Source organism: Mus caroli, chromosome 11 (genome assembly GCF_900094665.2).
Source record: "Mus caroli chromosome 11, CAROLI_EIJ_v1.1, whole genome shotgun sequence".
NCBI classification, from domain to species: domain Eukaryota; kingdom Metazoa; phylum Chordata; class Mammalia; order Rodentia; family Muridae; genus Mus; species Mus caroli.
This window is the reverse complement of record NC_034580.1, coordinates 105,842,955-105,859,852: the sequence shown is the minus strand read 5'-3', so window position 1 is coordinate 105,859,852 and position 16,898 is coordinate 105,842,955. Positions and strand designations below refer to the sequence as shown.

Sequence of the window (16,898 nt, the reverse complement as noted above, 5' to 3'; positions counted from 1 at the left end):
TCCAAGTATCTCATCTAGCCAGCCACTGCTTCTTGAGGTCTTCTTCCTATGCATAATATGACACTCGTACTTAAAACAGAATCCAGAAGGCCTAGCAGATCTTACCTTTTTAATCCCCAAATTAAGACTACTTCAAGCATAACTGTCAGATCCTCCTTTTAGAAATACTTGCAGTGAACTTCTACTTATGACAATGGAGAGATCCTGGTAGGATTTTTCCTTATAAAGCTACAAAGTTGCTTCATGTGGACCATGTACATGTTCTGGCTTGGCAGCAAAGTGTGGCATGGATGGAGGTGTGGCAGGAGTGCGATAATTGATGACTGACTTAATATTCACTCATCACTTGGGTCTCCAGATGAATATGGACATCAGCACTCTCCCCTGTTTTTCCTGAAATCCTCATTTTGGCTACGAACACGAAAGCCTGCTCATGTGATTCTTGAAGATGGAATAGACCCCGTTCCTTCATCAGATGACTCGTTTGAACCGGTGTCCCCAGAATTCCACGGGAAAGAATCCATCAGGTAACAAGGATGAGAACAGAGACACCGCTAAGGCAGAGGAAGTTCAAATTTTAGCATTGAAAGTAAGCAAAGCACTCCTTAGGGCCTCTAGATAGTCAGGGGTGTCTCCACCCAGTTATCTACATTAACTCACACTAGAAGGATAAAGAAAAACTCATTCAAGAGATCCTTTCTGTCTATGTCTGTCTGTCTGTCTCCCTTCCTTCCTCCTTCCCTCCCTCCCTCTCTCCCTCCCTCCCTCCTTCTCTCCCTCCTCTCAAAACTGGACTCAAACCTCCGGCTTTACACATGCTAGACACCACTATATCACTGAGATACATCCTCCACCCATTTTTAACTTTTTAATTCTTGAGACTGGGCTTCACTAAGTTGTCCTTGATTTTACTCTGTAGCCCAGGCAGGCTTTCAGCTTGCAACCTGACAGCTTCCACTTCCAAGATAGCTGGGGTAAGAGGTTTGCCCCACCAGCTTCAGGTCTAGTTACCACACACACACACACACACACACACTCATGCATGCACAAAGTAGGGAGGAAGGAAAAGGAGAAGCTGCAGAGACAGACACAAGAGGCACACAGGAAGATGTGTCCCTCAGAGTGTGACAGCACATTGTCTACTTCCCAATAAGAAAACAGGAACAAGTCCTCAGGCTGCCAATGTCAGCTCTTCACCTCTCGCCCCCCCCCAACCCTCCAGTGACATATCCCACCAGCCCTTTGATCTCTCATCCCTTGACCCTATGAGCTCCCAAAGCCCACTGCATTCTGTTCTCACCAGTGCCTTATGCTGCTATTTGTCCTGGAACCTAAGTAAGCTTATCTAAGAAAAACAACTTCCCCGCAAAATTCATTTCTTTATTTTCTTTTCTCTTGTATCTCTTCAGCACCACTAGCCAAGTGTGAGGACCGTGAACTGGCCCCATAATGTGCTCAAAATAGAAATAGGGAAACAATTTTTTCAATGTGAATGAACTCTGTTTGATTGATAGTAGATGGGAAGATAAATATAAATCTGATTCATATTTGTGAACTCCACTCCCTGTGGATAATAAAGCGAAGTGCAATTCCAGATCTAGAGTATCAGTCAATGTGTAAACTTCACCCTGGCCATGATCACCATGCTTGTTGAATATTTACTGTGAACCAAGCACTTGCCACAGAACAAAAGCTCTATTTCCCAGCCCCAACACAGCCGAATGTGCTCTGAAATGTCAGCTGGGGAAAACCAAAGCTTACCTGAGCAAGCGGAAGGTAAGCGGTACAAATGGGATGAGCTCAGGTGGGCATGATAGCGAAACTCGTGTCTCCAGCTCACGATCCATTGCTTTTCCACCTTACTCTGCCTCTCAACACGTCTTTGGAGATCTTCAGCCAAGATAACTGCATACGTCTCCAGGCTTGTGCCAGAGTGCCTGGTGGTTCTTTCATTGTTGTACGCCCATGTCAGCTCTCCTTCTAGGTTCTTGCTTTGCACTACAGAGATGATCTTGTTCTTATACACTAATGTCACCTCCCATCCCAATACATGCCACATGGCTATCTGCAGTGGAACATAAGCACAGAGTTTACCACTCCCCTGGAGATGCTAATGGCCTAGAGATTGTGCCACATAGCCAAAGATGCCTAAGAATAATGTGTCAACTCTCTGAACCTTGGAAATAAGATCCATCCACCTCATGAACCAAACCAGAAGGCCCAACTGAAGAACCAGTTGCCTAACCATGCTTTTACTCTTTTGCAGAATCAGAAATATTTCAAAAGAATACAAAGGAAAGCCCAATAAAATAGAAGCCTTAAAAGGTAAACAATAATAATAATAATAATAATATATTGATAGACTTTTAAATTTAAACATAATTTATTTTACTTTTGATGAGTGGTTCTTGGTGATGTTTTAAATTTAAAATGTTATTTAATTTACATGATAAACTTTATCTTTCAGTACTTTAGTTCTACTTTGTAAAACTTTTATAAAAGTTAGAATAAATGTGCTGAAATACAATGTATTTAAAACCTATACTGTGTGATACTGTGTTAGTCTAAGTAGATTTGGAGTCTTGCATCTACAAGGTCAAAGTTTTCTCTTGTACTTCAAAGTACTATGTGTTTGCTTTTTAAAATAAATAAATACTTGAAATTTTAAAAGAGGGCTTATCTTAAAGGACTAATGGCCATGTAGTATTTTATTATTAATCTATTCTTCCATTTGATATTAATAAATATTTTGCATACACAGGGCAACATCATTGAACCTATGGCTGTAACACTTTTCAGTTATTTAAAATACCAAATTGCATTTTCACAAAGAGTATTTTGAAAACACTATTTATTCAAGGAGGTAAAATAATCTAATTGGCCCCATAGTGGAATTGTGTCATTTTAGTTATTTTCTTGCTCCTATCTCCTTTTTTTATATCATCCATCTGTCCTTCTGTTTTCCCTTCCAGACCTGACGTTGGACGTATATGAAGGCCAAATCACAGCAGTACTTGGTCACAGTGGAGCTGGAAAATCAACATTGTTAAATATTCTTAGTGGATTATCTGTTCCTACTAAAGGTAAGGATTCAGGTTGGTAAATAAATCAGCCACCAATATAGAATGCTTCTACTTATTAACAAACACAAATACCAATGGAAATGAAGCTCATTTATAGTACTATTCTATAGAAGTATGTACAATTGTTATGTATGAAGGTTCTGTATTTTGTGACAATCACTCTCTTGGTCCTTAATTACCATGTGGCATGCCACATGTGTTAGCTTCTGTTACATGACAAACACTCTCAAACTTAATGGCGTAAATAGAAATGTTTTTTATCATTTCTGAGGTTTCTGTGGTTGCTTCATGCAAAACATAGTGGGGCTAGATGGTTTAACATGGCCTTACCCACATGTTTAGGAGTTCGGCTAGGACAGACTTCGTTCCCAAAGGGACTTTCCACACCTAAGTGGCTAGCCTGACATTCTTCACCTGTCAGCTTCATGAAATGAGCAGAAAGAAACAACATCATAAGTTGGAATTCTTCCTCAGCCTTGGCTCCTACCACACTTGCCAAGGTCTCGGCAGACACACAGCCAAGCCAAAATGTGGGGGGACAGGGGTCATATCTATACTTCATCTTCACAGGGAAACTGTGGATGGAAGCTTTTTGCTTTCAGAGTACCTTACAACAAAAATAGAAGTTGATTGGTTGAAGAGACATCTCAATGATAAAGCGCTTGCTCTGTAAGCATGCAGACCTAAGTTTTATCCCCAGCACCCACATAAAACAGTGAGGCTGCTGAGCCTGGAACGATGGCTCAGTTGTTAGGAGAATTTGCTTTTGCAGAGGACCTCAGTTCCGTTCCCATCATTCACATGGAAGCTTACAAGCATCTGTAACTCGAGTTCCAGGTGATCTGACACCCTTTTCTAGTGTGTAACAGGCTCACAATGCTGTATGTATATAAAAAAGGAAACATACATGTAAAAATAAAATCAAGTCTTTAAGACAAAATAAAAGGTTAGGAGAGCCCAACAGCCCCTACCTAATAATCCCAACACTGGCAGGCAGAGGCAGGAAGATCGCTGGGGGTCCCTGGCCAGCCAGTCTAGACAAATCCATGAGCTTCAGATTCCATGAGAGTTTTGTGAAGAAAAATGTCTGTCCTCTACACACATATGCACAGGCATTCATACATATACATGTCTTTACTCATATCAACACATACACTCACCAAAAAATAAATAAACCTTGAAGATAAAGCCATATATCTAAAATCAAATGAATAAATGGAGAGTTTTTGTTTATAAATATTTTCATTGGCTCACTGTCCCCCATATTAACACTTGATTTTTATGACAGGTTCTGTCACCATCTATAATAATAAATTATCAGAAATGGCTGACCTTGAAAACATCTTGAGGATTGCTGGAGTTTGTCCACAAGCCAATGTTCATTTTGACTTCCTTACTGTGAGAGAAAACCTCAGGCTTTTTGCTAAAATAAGAGGAATTCCACCCCAAGATGTGGAGAAAGAGGTACATATGTATGTGTAGGACTACATTTTTGGTCCAAGTGTGAATGTTAAGACCCATTTATGCCAAGATGCATTTTTCTTTCAATTTCTTTATATTAAATCAGTATGTAGTGTTAGATAGGAAATCCAATTTTAAAAAGGATATTTAAGCATAATGTATAAGGTGCATTTGTTTAACATTGAGTGCAAAAGATCATTTATTCCTAGAAGCAACCCTTCAAGACAAATGTCATTGTTCTCTCTGTCTTACACATAAGGAGACTCAGGCTCAGGAAAGCAAGTGCCTTGACCAGGCTTATGATGTAGGTAAACATGAGGCGTCAGTCAAACCCAGAACCTTTGACCCCAGAGTCTATGTTTTTACCCATCCCAGAGAATAGCTTTGTACTTATGAAGAAGGAAAAAAAAACAGAGATAATATTTTGTGTATATTCTAACTCTTGTATTTTTTTTTCAGGTACAAAGGGTTTTGCTAGAATTGGAAATGAAAAATATCCAAAATATCCTTGCTCAAAACCTAAGTGGGGGACAGAAGAGAAAGCTAACTTTTGGAATCGCCATTTTAGGAGATTCTCAGGTAAGCCAGTCTGGATTTTATAGGTAATTTTCAGTAAGAATTCAAAACTTTGTTTTGCAAAGGACCTGTGTTGCAGAAATACTTAGAATTATGCGGCATAAGAGCAAACTCTACCCAATATCCCCTTAAACCTAGATAGTACAGAGTCTATGCTGCCTCCTGGGAGAGCTTTTCTCTTTAGAGGAAAACCCTGCCACTTCTTTCCTCTAGATTTTTCTACTGGATGAGCCCACCGCTGGCCTGGATCCCTTTTCAAGGCACCGGGTATGGAATCTCCTGAAGGAGCGCAGAGCAGACCGTGTGGTCCTCTTCAGCACGCAGTTCATGGATGAGGCTGACATCCTGGCTGGTAATGGCTGGCTCCTTTAAGCATCATGATGAGGATATTCATGGACCTGAGAACCACAGATCAGGGGACTGCGGAGCTATATTTTAGCCTCCTGATCTAAACATGTGGTGATGATGTGAATTTAGCACAAACATTTTTTATTAGATATTTTCTTTATTTACATTTCAAATGTTATACCCTTTCCTAGTTTCTCCTCTGAAAAATTCCTTATCCTCTCCTCCCTCCCCCTGCTCACCAATCCACCCACTTCTGTTTCCTGGCCCTAGCATTCCCCTATAATGGGGCATAGAACCTTCAAAGGACCAAGGGCCTCTCCTCCCATTGATGACCGACTAGGCCGTCCTCTGCTACATATGCAGCTAGAGTCAAGAGTTCCACCATGTGTTTTCTTTGGTTGGTGGTTTAGTTCCCAGGGAGCTCTGGGGATACTGGTTAGTTCATATTGTTGTTCCTCCTATGGGGCTGCAAACCCCTTAAATTCCTTGGGTACTTTCTCTAGCTCCTTCATTGGGGACCCTGTGCTCAGTCCAATGGTGGCTGTGAGGATCCACTTTTGTATTTGTCAGGCACTAGCAAAGCCTCTCAAAAGACAGCTTTATCAGTCTCCTGTCAGCAAGCTCTTGTTAGCATCCACAATAGTGTCTGGTTTTGGTGGTGGTTTATGGGATGGATCCCCAGGTGAGTCAGTCTCTGGATTCCTTCAGTCTCTGCTCTGAACTTTGACCCTGTAACTCCTTCCATAGGTATTTTGTTCCCCCTTCTAAGAAGGATCGAAGTATTCACACTTTGGTCTTCTTTCTTCTAGAGTTTCATGTGTTTTGTGAATTGTATCTTGGGTATTCTGAGCTTCTGGGCTAATATCCACCTATCAGTGAGTGCATATTGTCTGTGTTCTTTTGTAGCACAAACATATTAACATCAATTATTTTATTAGGCCGTGTATGTGCATGCATGTATGGGTATGTGTGTGTTCATATGCATGTAGGTACAGATTTGTATGTTCCTCTGCTGCCCAGAGGAAACCCTGGGCATCGTTCCTCAAGAGCTCTTTACCTTGTTTTTTGAAACAGGATCTCTCTGTAGGTTAGACTGGATGGTAGTAAATCCCAGGGATCTACTGTCTATCTCTACCTCCAATTGCAAACTGCCAAACTCAGCTTTTTTGTGGGTTCTGAGGTCCACAGGTCCTGAACTTGTACAGCAACCACTTTAGTGACTGGCCTAGCTCTCCAGCTCCATTTCATCATATCTTGTAAATGTGTCATTAAAAGTTGTGTAGTGGCATGAACTGCCAAGAAACTCACTGTAAATAAAGAAAGTCTACATTCTAAAAGCTTAATTCTTTTGCTCAGATTTAAATTAAATCAACTTGAAATGTTCAAATGCTTCTAATATTTTATCTATTAAAATGTGTACTATGAATCCACATGGTTTAGTCTCCTTGATGAGTTAGACAATGAGAAATCAGCCTAAGGAGAGATTAAAGGCTATGCTTCACGGAGTCTTCATTAAGTCCAGTCTGGAACAGGAAATGTTTCTGGATTGAATTTTAAAGCATATAAACAATTGTCTGTCTTTTCTCAAAAACAAATGGCCCACTTCTATATAGACTGTCTTCTCTCCTTCTTCCTTTTCAGATAGGAAAGTGTTCATCTCCAATGGAAAGCTGAAGTGTGCAGGATCATCGCTCTTTCTGAAGAAGAAATGGGGAGTGGGGTATCACTTAAGGTAAGGACAAGGGTCACAGAGTTCTTATAACTGAACCTATTCTTAAAAGCCCTCCTGCCTCTCAATCTTGTGAGGTTGGGGATTAAAACTTCAGCACGTGAACTCTGAGAAGCATTATACTATAACAATAGGTTAATAAGCTATGGAGTCAGGAGTTGAGCCGGCTCATTTTAACCTCAAAACTATTGTCCAAATCTAAACCTGTCACCACACGTTACAATATTCATGTTTCTTAAGATTTGAATTTTGTATTAATTGGTTATGTTTCTGAGTTATTCATCTATTCTTAAGAAAGAAAATAAGCATAAATGCAGTGAGACAAACAATAACAACAACAAAATGTCTTAATGGTTCCATTCTGCTCGCTGATGACATGGGGTGGCTTTCCTATCGTGGCTTCTGTGCTCTGCAGGCTCCCGTATCCAACAACCCATAGTAGAATGAAGAGGTCATTGCTTCAATTCAAGTCCCACCATGACCTACACTTCCCACTGTTTTACTTTATGCCTATGGGTTGGCTCTTTTCTTGAACCCACCCCCACTTGCTGACCCTCAGCCATCAGGATAACATCTCGTTAGAACTTGATTAATCTTCTAATTCTGAGTAATGACCTAACTTTTATTTCCTAAGTCACAGTGTTTAAGTATCTTAGAAACTAAACTATAAATTTTAGTTTTCTCATTTATCAAGTGACTGCATGTGAATATTAGAGAAAAGTAGATGAGATGTTTTCTAGCTATGTGATATGCTCCACAACATACGATGTTCTCAAATAAAAAGTGCTAGCCAGAATCCCCACCCAGATCATGGGACTCTTCATGGACCTTGGGACTATAATTTGCATAATGGTTTATTTCCTTCCTTTAAACAAGTCAACACATTTAAACCACTTATTGTTTATGTATTTAAAAAATATATTTCTGGCAAGGAAATAGCCCTGATGATTCTCTTGTATGGTGCTGATAGCTACTGTGGGTGTTTGTTTGTTTGTTTGTTTGTTTTTATCTGTTTTTCACCAGTAGAGGTGAATAGCTGAGGCAGAGGTAAATGGAGTAAACTATCAGACATTTGCAGAATAAGTTTGCCAACCCCTCCTTCTAAGGATCCTTGAAGAAGAACACTATACTAGATACCCTTCATGCAGTTACCATATTATCCAAAACACTTTTCTCAAATTCATTTTATCACCAAAGTAATATCAGTAAAGAGGGAAAATGAATTTTTAATTTAATTTCCTTAGCAGATTTTGATTCCTCTGGAAATACCAAGCATTCTTGTAAGCTCGTACATGGTTTATGAATAAATTGAATTATTTTGACTTAAGCATTTAGTTAAAGAAAATGCCCACGATTGTTAAAGGTCTGCTAAGTGTGGCCACTGTTACCATTCAGTTTGTCACGCAACCTGACATAGTAAAAATAATTGTTCTTAGCAACAAGGAAACTACTCATCTACATTAAAATGTACTTTAGAGTCATCAAAACCAAACTTTAGCACCAGATCACTACAGATATTTTATCTACTGTATACTTCCTAAGTTTGATTTTTGTCTACTAGTTTATGTTTCTACAAATAAGAAATAACTATAGTGTTTTGAATGCATAGAATGCTTTTCTCTAAGAGTCTGGTCTTATTCAATGTTCTGCTATAGATACAACAAGGAAACTAAAACTGTGGATGTCATATTATTGATTTTTATCAATAAATCATCCCAGAATCTTTCATAACACTGCTGTGTCTTACTTGAAGGTTTGTTTACTTCTTGCCCCGCCCCCACTTTAGGCCATTCCATTATGTCAGGACTATGTAAATTTATTCACTCACTAGAATGATTACCGTACACTAAGAATTTAATGAATATACATCAGATGACTAAATTAAATATTTGTATTTGTCTGGTATCTCTGACTATCAAAAGCCTTTGGCTCTTTTAAACCAGTATAAAGATCCCATTTAGCCAGCTTCAACTTCATTTGAATATCAACCCCTACATTATCTATCATATGTACTTCCGATCTTTGCTATATCCCTGGTATTTCAAATTTGTGTTTGTTGACACTTTGGAGCCTTGAATCACTGCCAGCCTTCCCTCTTCACCATCCCCGAGTTACCTGGTCCACTCGATTCTGGTTGACTTTTTGCCCCAAGGAAATTAGTGATTGTTTTCATTCTATGATAGATTGTATCATGTAGCCTATGTCTTTTTTTAAACATCAGTTTGCAGCTGAAAGAAGTCTGTGTTCCAGGAAACATCACATCGCTTGTTAAACAGCACATCCCTGCAGCTAAGCTATCAGCTGAAGGGGAAGGGAAGCTACTCTATACATTACCCTTAGAAACAACTTATAGATTTCCAGGTAATATACTTTAGCACCACAAAATAAAATATAGATATAATATTTACTATAGTAGCTATGGTGATCACTGTATAACTACAATCTATTGAGAGCCTATGATATATTCAGATGTTAAAATGTGATAGAAACAGTAACAAAATAATATTTTATCCCTAGGAGGAAACATGATATTCTAATTATTGAGTTGAACTGCTTGAACATGTTAGAAAGTTCCCTTCAGCTTTTCCTCTTTTGTGGCTAGCACAATATCTTAGCTGTGCTCACAGCTCTAAAAAGTTAATTCTGTCTCCTTTGCTGGTTAGCAGAGGTGGTTTCCACTTGTATATGTTCTCTGGAATAGCCACTTCAATTACAGAGCTCAATGTAATAAATTAAAATTATGTAATTATCGAAATTGTAAAAGCAAAACTAAAATGAAATTCAAATAGAAATGTAAATGAATACAGAGAATTGACTATAAGAGGGTAATATTTCAGCCTATAGCGCAAATGTGAAACAAAATGACCCAGAATTTGAAAAATGGGATAATTTGTGTAATATTCATTTCTGTGTCTTTGCCACATTATCAATGATAATTCCATATACTTTCATTTCTTAGCCTGAGAAATATGTTCTCAGTTCACATGATTGTTGCCATGGTGACTCACTGGCTGTGTGTGCCCTTTAGAGCTTTGCCAGAGTCTTGACAGCTGTCCTGGACTGGGAATTGAAAACTATGGTGTTTCCATGACAACTTTGAATGAGGTGTTCCTGAAGCTAGAAGGAAAAGCAACAATTGATGAACCAGGTAATTAAAATTCTGCAACAGAAAAAAAAAAACCCATGTAAAGATATTGATCACTCTCTGTGTGTTCTGTACCTCAAAAACACCCGTTACAAAGAGAAGATTACAAAATTCGAGGCTCTGTTATGGAGGCTCGTCTTAGACAAGGCTGTATAAGATGTTCATTCATCCATTGTCAATATCACTGTGTCTAAAATTATTCATCTCTTTATTAGTGTTGAATGTTTTCCAGGGGCCATAAAACAAAATCTTTGCAATTTATTGTGCTGTATTATTGCACCAGAATTTGGATTATTTGGTGTCTGCTCCTTTTCCATTGAAAATAGTTATTCACATATCTATATACAGATGCATATGTGTATTATAGAACTGGGTACATGTAGACTATGTATACCTGTGTAACTATTTTGTGTGGAGAATTGTACAAATGTAGGCAGAGGTGGATGGCTAGATGCCAACTTTACCTCTCTGCTTGCTTGTATCTTCTATCAGCTATAGGTAAGATTATTAAAATTACAACTCTAAGCCTACATGTGTCTAGTCCTAGGCTTTACTCCCTTTAAATAAGGAGATAGTATATCTTGAATTTCTGTTATTAAGTTCATGTGTAGACATGGTATGTCTCTTGTATGAATTGACTCTCATTGTCCTTAATGTGAATTTCCCTTTAATCCTGATAACGGTGCTCATCTTTAGTGGTCTGGTAGAAGCATGCCACATCATTAATGTACAATATATTGACCCAATTTAATTTCTTCTTGTTCTTTGAAATTAAGTTGTATTTCTTATAAATATTTTATGGTTAAATATTGCTTTTTAGTACATTTCTCAATAGTTATAGGAGTTGGAGGGTTATTTACATTTGAATGTGTTTATGTTTAACTCTGTCATATTGACTCCATCTGCCATTTGCTTCTGTGTTTCTGTTGGCCTTCTTTTATTTATTATTACTCATCCATGTGATTTCTTTGTTGTCTTTTTAAATCTGTGACTCTTCTTGTCTTTCCTATATAAATGTTATTTATAATAACATATGCCCCAACATCACTATAATGCTACATAGAAAATGGAAGTATCTTCAGATGAATATAATTTTATGAATTTTCCTTTGAGATTATATATACATATATGTATGTATTATTTCTGCATATATATTTTTGTAGTCCTTAAATGCTTCATAGTTACTATTATTTTGAAATTAAATATGAACAATCAATTCAAATTTATGTAACTGTAGACCAGTATGTATCTGTAGAGATGATTGGTTGATAATGACTGTGATAATGATGGTGGAGAAAGAGGAAGACAGATGACAGATAATAGATAGATGATAGATAGATAGATAGATAGATAGATAGATAGATAGATAGATAATAGGTGATAGAGACAGATAGGTGATAGATTAGATAGATAGATAGATAGATAGATAGATAGATAGATAGATAGATAGATAGATAGATAGATAAGAAAGAAAGGGAAAATAAGACATGGTAAAAAAGGCAGATAAAATGAAGCAAAGAGGGAAAGAACAAATTTTGGTGTATTTTTTCACACATAATACCTCTTCAAAAACAATTTTTATTTCACATTTATCTAATAAAATGTATATTTAACCCAATGGCATTCATTAGTATTTCTTGTTTGGGACTTTCTAGTTTTTATATTTGTGTGTGAATTTTCAACTGAACAAAAAAATTCAAAATAAATATGTCAGGTAACAGACTTTTTAAAAACTTGAAAATACTCAAATAGCATTTAAAAAAAAAAAAAGAAACTATAAATCTGTGTGAACCAACAGTTAAGGAAAAAAATTAGACATTTGGTACCAGCTCACAGATACCATATTCTCTGATTTGGTTTTCATTCTTTTTTTCCCCTTTGTACATTGTCTATTTACTGGTCTTCAATACCACAGGCCTTATTTTGAAACCCAACTTATAAACTCTTACTGAAGAAGCTGGGTTTTTCATCCTAACATTTCCTTTACCTTTTTGTAGTTTTTGTTCTTTACTGAAATTCCTCATCGGTTTGTCAATAGTATCCATAATTTTTCAGTCGATATCACCCTATACTTATTATAGATATTTTAAAACCCTTACTATTAATCCCAATGTGCAGATCACATGACAAATGACCTGTACTGAGACTCAGTTTAATTATTTTTTCCATGTGAGTTACATTTTCCTGTATCTTTGCATATCTCGTAATTTGTACTGTATCTTGGGCATACCCAGAAGACTGCCAGAACGTGTGTGGCTCACCTTTTATGAGACCGCTGGTGTAGATGGCTAAACGGATCAAATTTATCTTGGTCAAATGTCTATGATTTAGGGGAGCCTTTATTGTAATCTGCCCACCTCGCAATATTAAATCACTTGAAGATAAATCAGGCTTTTCCATTCTGTGTGGCTTAGGATTATAACATGGACAAAGTTCTATAGATCTCAGTATGATGAACAGCCTGCACTACCAAATCACTCAACAGCAAGAGACACAGCCGCTCACCGTTTTTTGTTTGTTTGTTTAAATTAACTAATAAGGCATTAACTTGACTCTCCCTGTGGTGATCAGTTTTGATGGTCAAGTTGACGGAATCCAATACCCTCATGGAAGCAAATTCCTGGGGATATATGTGACAGGTTATCTAAATTAAGCTAATTGACACAAGAACACTATTGAACAGTGTAAGTTCCCTGAGTTGGACTGAATTCAAAGGAGAAAGCAAGCTGAGCCCTAACACCCATTGCTCTCTGCTTCCCGGCTGTAAATATGATGGGCTAGCTGCCTTCAGCTCTTCCCGCCATCACTTCCTCCATCACTATCCATTAGATATACCCAGCCTAGGTCCATTTTATCTCAGTATATCACACTTTCAGTATTTCACTATCTCCCCAAGAGTGGCCCGTGGAGGGCTGATGAGTGACACAAAGGCAGACTGCATGCCTTGGTGATGTTACTTTGCAGGTGACCCTGTGCACTTTAACATGACGGTTTCTGTCTCCCATTCCAAGCTCTTGATGTGCTATGCCCACACACTCAGTGAAGGATCTCAAGGGAAAGAATCAGTAGATGGCGTAAACTCACTTTGTGACTTGGACTTGACATAACTCAATCGTGTTGCAGCAGACGACGCGTCGTCTATGAGATCAGATTGCTTTCTGCTGCTTCTTGATGCCATTGGTCCTCTCCTACCATGCTCCCAAGGATGAAGGCAGCTACTTTGCACTCTCATCCTGTGCGTTCAGAGTTGTTTACCACTTTGGAAATATGGAGATCAATCTCATTAAATAGAAGAGAATATCCTTGAATTAGTCTTTTGCATGTGTTCACGTGGGTATGTGTGTGTACCATGTGTGTGGTGAGTCTGGGTGCATGTGTATGTGCAAGTAGGTATAGAAATCAGAGGACAACCTTCCCACTCATTCCGCTGGTGCCTTCCAATTTTTGTTTTGAGGCAGCTTTACTCATTCATCTGAAATTTCATTCTGTTCTAGGCATGCTAGCCAGCAAGATCAGGGATAGAACTGTCTTTGTCTCCTATATCACGTACTGGGACTACAAGCAAGCAACACCATATTCAGTCTTTTGTTTTGCTTTGTTTTTGTCATAATTTCCAGGGATCCAAATCAGTGCTATGTAGATGCACATCAGGGTGTGGCCATCCACTGAAGGAGCACGGGCAACATACCAGGAGCTGTACCAAGAATATTGACTCTCACTCCCTCTACCACCACCAACTGTCCATAGCTTCTCAGCCAGAGTTGGGGTTTCATGAGTCTTTCCACACTGGAATTTTGCCATCTAGACCTTGTGCACATAACCACAGCTACTGTGAGCTGATGTGTGTAGCAGCCATGTCAAGTCTAGAAGTCCCTTTATATACTTTCTGTATACAAAAATACCCTTTTTAATTCCTGCATTTGTTAAATCAATGGACTCTTTTTATCCCTCTCTCTCTGGCTCAGTGCAGCATCCAGCGATGCCATACGATGTGCGGAGGAATACAGAAAAGAGTGTAGCTAAAATGCGCTCAAACAGTGGTTGCAACAAGGCGTGCCTGAAGTGGGTTTTTACAAGTTGCCTCCTCTGTGTTTTGCAGAGGTTGACATCGTGGGAGAAGGGCAAACAGAGAGATCTGGGGACACAGAAAGGCTTATGGAGATGGAGCAAACTCTCTCTTCACTTAGGGAAACAGAGAAGACAGGCAGCATGGCACTCTGGAGGCAGCAAACCTGTGCGATCGCAAAGGTTCGCCTGTTGAAGTTAAAGCACGAAAGGAAAACACTTTTATCTGTGTGAGTATCAGGATGCTTTCGAGCTCTCTTACATAACATTAAAGATAACAAAGGTGGGACAAGAAGAGAAACCACTCTACTAAGCTAAGTAAGCGCCATTGCAGGGTTGGTCGTTGGTCCTGGTGGTTATCTATTAGGAGACTAGATGGCAGAGTTTATAATGTTTGTAAGACGATTCTAAAGGAAGAGCTGAGGTGATGTAGAGTTTCCTTGCGTATCTCCCCCCTTTCGAATTTGTCACCATGGGATATCAGTGCCTCAGACCTGATGCTGTGTGCCTATCCTATAGGCACTTGCCTAGGTATCAGGGCATCTGCTAGCTTCTTTAGTGACAGCAGCTTGATATCCACTCCTACTCTGTACACAGCAGGTAGCATCCCTGAATTGGAGGCTCATCATCTTCCATGACTATTATGATGTCTATGATACCGTATCCATCCATAAATGCCTTTTCTTTGACAATTATATTTTTATTAGATTTTCTGATTCATTGAATATGTATGTGTGTGTGTATGTGCGCATACCTGGGCGTGCATGTAGAGACCAGAAGAGAATATCAGATGTGCACCTCTATGACTCTCTGCCTGTTCCTTTGAGGCAGGGTCTCTCTAGACCTGAGGCTCACATTTTGTTATCTAAGCTAGAAGCCAACAAATCCCAGTCGTACTCCTGTACCCATTCCTTTAAGCTGGGGTTACGGATGTATGCCGAACACTTGGCTTGGTGTATGGATGCTGAGATACAAATCCCAGTCCTGGGGTTGCACAGCAAGGACTCTTAATCACTGAGGTGTCCCTCCAGCACCAGGATCACTGTGTTTTAAATTAAGAAGTGGAGTTACACATCCTACCACATAATTCAACCCCAATAAACAGTACACAAAAATTTGACAAAGAAACAAAATGATTTAAGAAGAAAATTTGCATTATATTATCAATATAGTAAGTAGCATATAGGGAGTAAAGAATGAAAGGATGCCAGTCATTTCAAAAGATTTAGGCAAGAGATATTTATAAATTAGGTATGGAGGAAGGTTTCAAATTAGCAAATATGATAACAGTGTTTTAGGATATATTAATTTCCTTGAAACAGGGAGTAAAGGAAAATAAATAAAAATTATTATTAGCTAGTAATTGATACATTTTAATTGATTCTTTTATTAAATAACATAATAATTTAGAATAAACTGTAAGTTAATTAAAATATAAGTCTGGAGAATAAAGAGATCATGTGGACATTATAGAATCAGAGACTATGGGAAGTAAAGTAGATATGAAGAAAACTATTGGAGGGGGTGATGATGAATTAACAAACAGAGAGGTGGAGAATCACACAAGACTCACAAGAGATAGGCAGAGTCTGGGTGTACAGCCCCATGGGCTGGACACTCACAAGATATGTGGTACCGGACAAGTGTAGAAGAGCAAGAAAAGCGATCAAAGAGGAAAGCTACAGTTTGTCCCCTCAAATTTAGAAGTGAGAGAAGGACAAAACACTATTAAAAGATAGGCAGGGCTGGAGAGATGGCTCAGAGATTAAGAGCACTGTCTGCTCTTCCAGAGGCCCTGAGTTCAATTCCCAGAAACCACATGGTGGCTCATGACTATCTAGGATGGGATCTGATGCCCTCTTCTGGCAGGCTGGTATACATGCAGATGGAGTACTCATATACAATAAATAAATAAATAAATAAATAAATAAATAAATAAATAAATAAATAAACAAACTTTAAAAAATATATAGACCAGAGTTACCCATTTAATATTTGTGATTAGTGGATCAATCATAATATGCTCATGGTGACAGCTTTTATTCTCTGCAGGCTCTTGATACTGGTAGTCGGCATCTGTCCTCTTCTTTTCGAAAATATCACAGCGAAAATACGTCAAAGCTCTTACACTTGGGAACTTTCCCCACACGATTACTTCCTTGCTCCGGGACAACAGCCCCAGGGCATGCTCACTCAGTTATTGATCATTAATAAGACAGGTAATAACGGATTTCCAATTCACACATGTATCTATGTCTCATTCTGAAAGTGCTGGACAAGGACTTATGGTGGGAAGGTTTTAAGGAAAGGTCAAAGGTAGCAGAACGCAGAGGCAAGGGAAAGGAGAGTCTACTAAAAACACATGTCACTCAAAAATACCATAGAGATCATTGAGACCTTATAGTCTCATTTTAATTGTTTAATTAAAGAGTATTAATGCTATTCTATTATGTACATATACCACATTGTATTTATCACCCACCTGTAAATG

General features: G+C 38.5%; 1 protein-coding gene across 2 annotated transcripts in view; it reads left to right on the top strand.

Moving 5' to 3' along the window:
- The window catches only part of LOC110304251 (ATP-binding cassette sub-family A member 8-B), a 59,925-nt gene that overhangs the window by 21,844 nt on the left and 21,183 nt on the right, over positions 1–16,898 (top strand). For both annotated transcript variants that reach the window (XM_021175489.2, XM_029483089.1), the window contains 11 exons: positions 359–527; positions 2,267–2,325; positions 2,973–3,083; positions 4,372–4,547; positions 5,004–5,123; positions 5,334–5,472; positions 7,110–7,200; positions 9,419–9,558; positions 10,226–10,345; positions 14,442–14,637; positions 16,460–16,626. In XM_021175489.2, the coding sequence (XP_021031148.1) occupies positions 359–527; positions 2,267–2,325; positions 2,973–3,083; positions 4,372–4,547; positions 5,004–5,123; positions 5,334–5,472; positions 7,110–7,200; positions 9,419–9,558; positions 10,226–10,345; positions 14,442–14,637; positions 16,460–16,626 (1,488 nt within the window). The remainder of the gene's footprint in view (positions 1–358; positions 528–2,266; positions 2,326–2,972; positions 3,084–4,371; positions 4,548–5,003; positions 5,124–5,333; positions 5,473–7,109; positions 7,201–9,418; positions 9,559–10,225; positions 10,346–14,441; positions 14,638–16,459; positions 16,627–16,898) is intronic.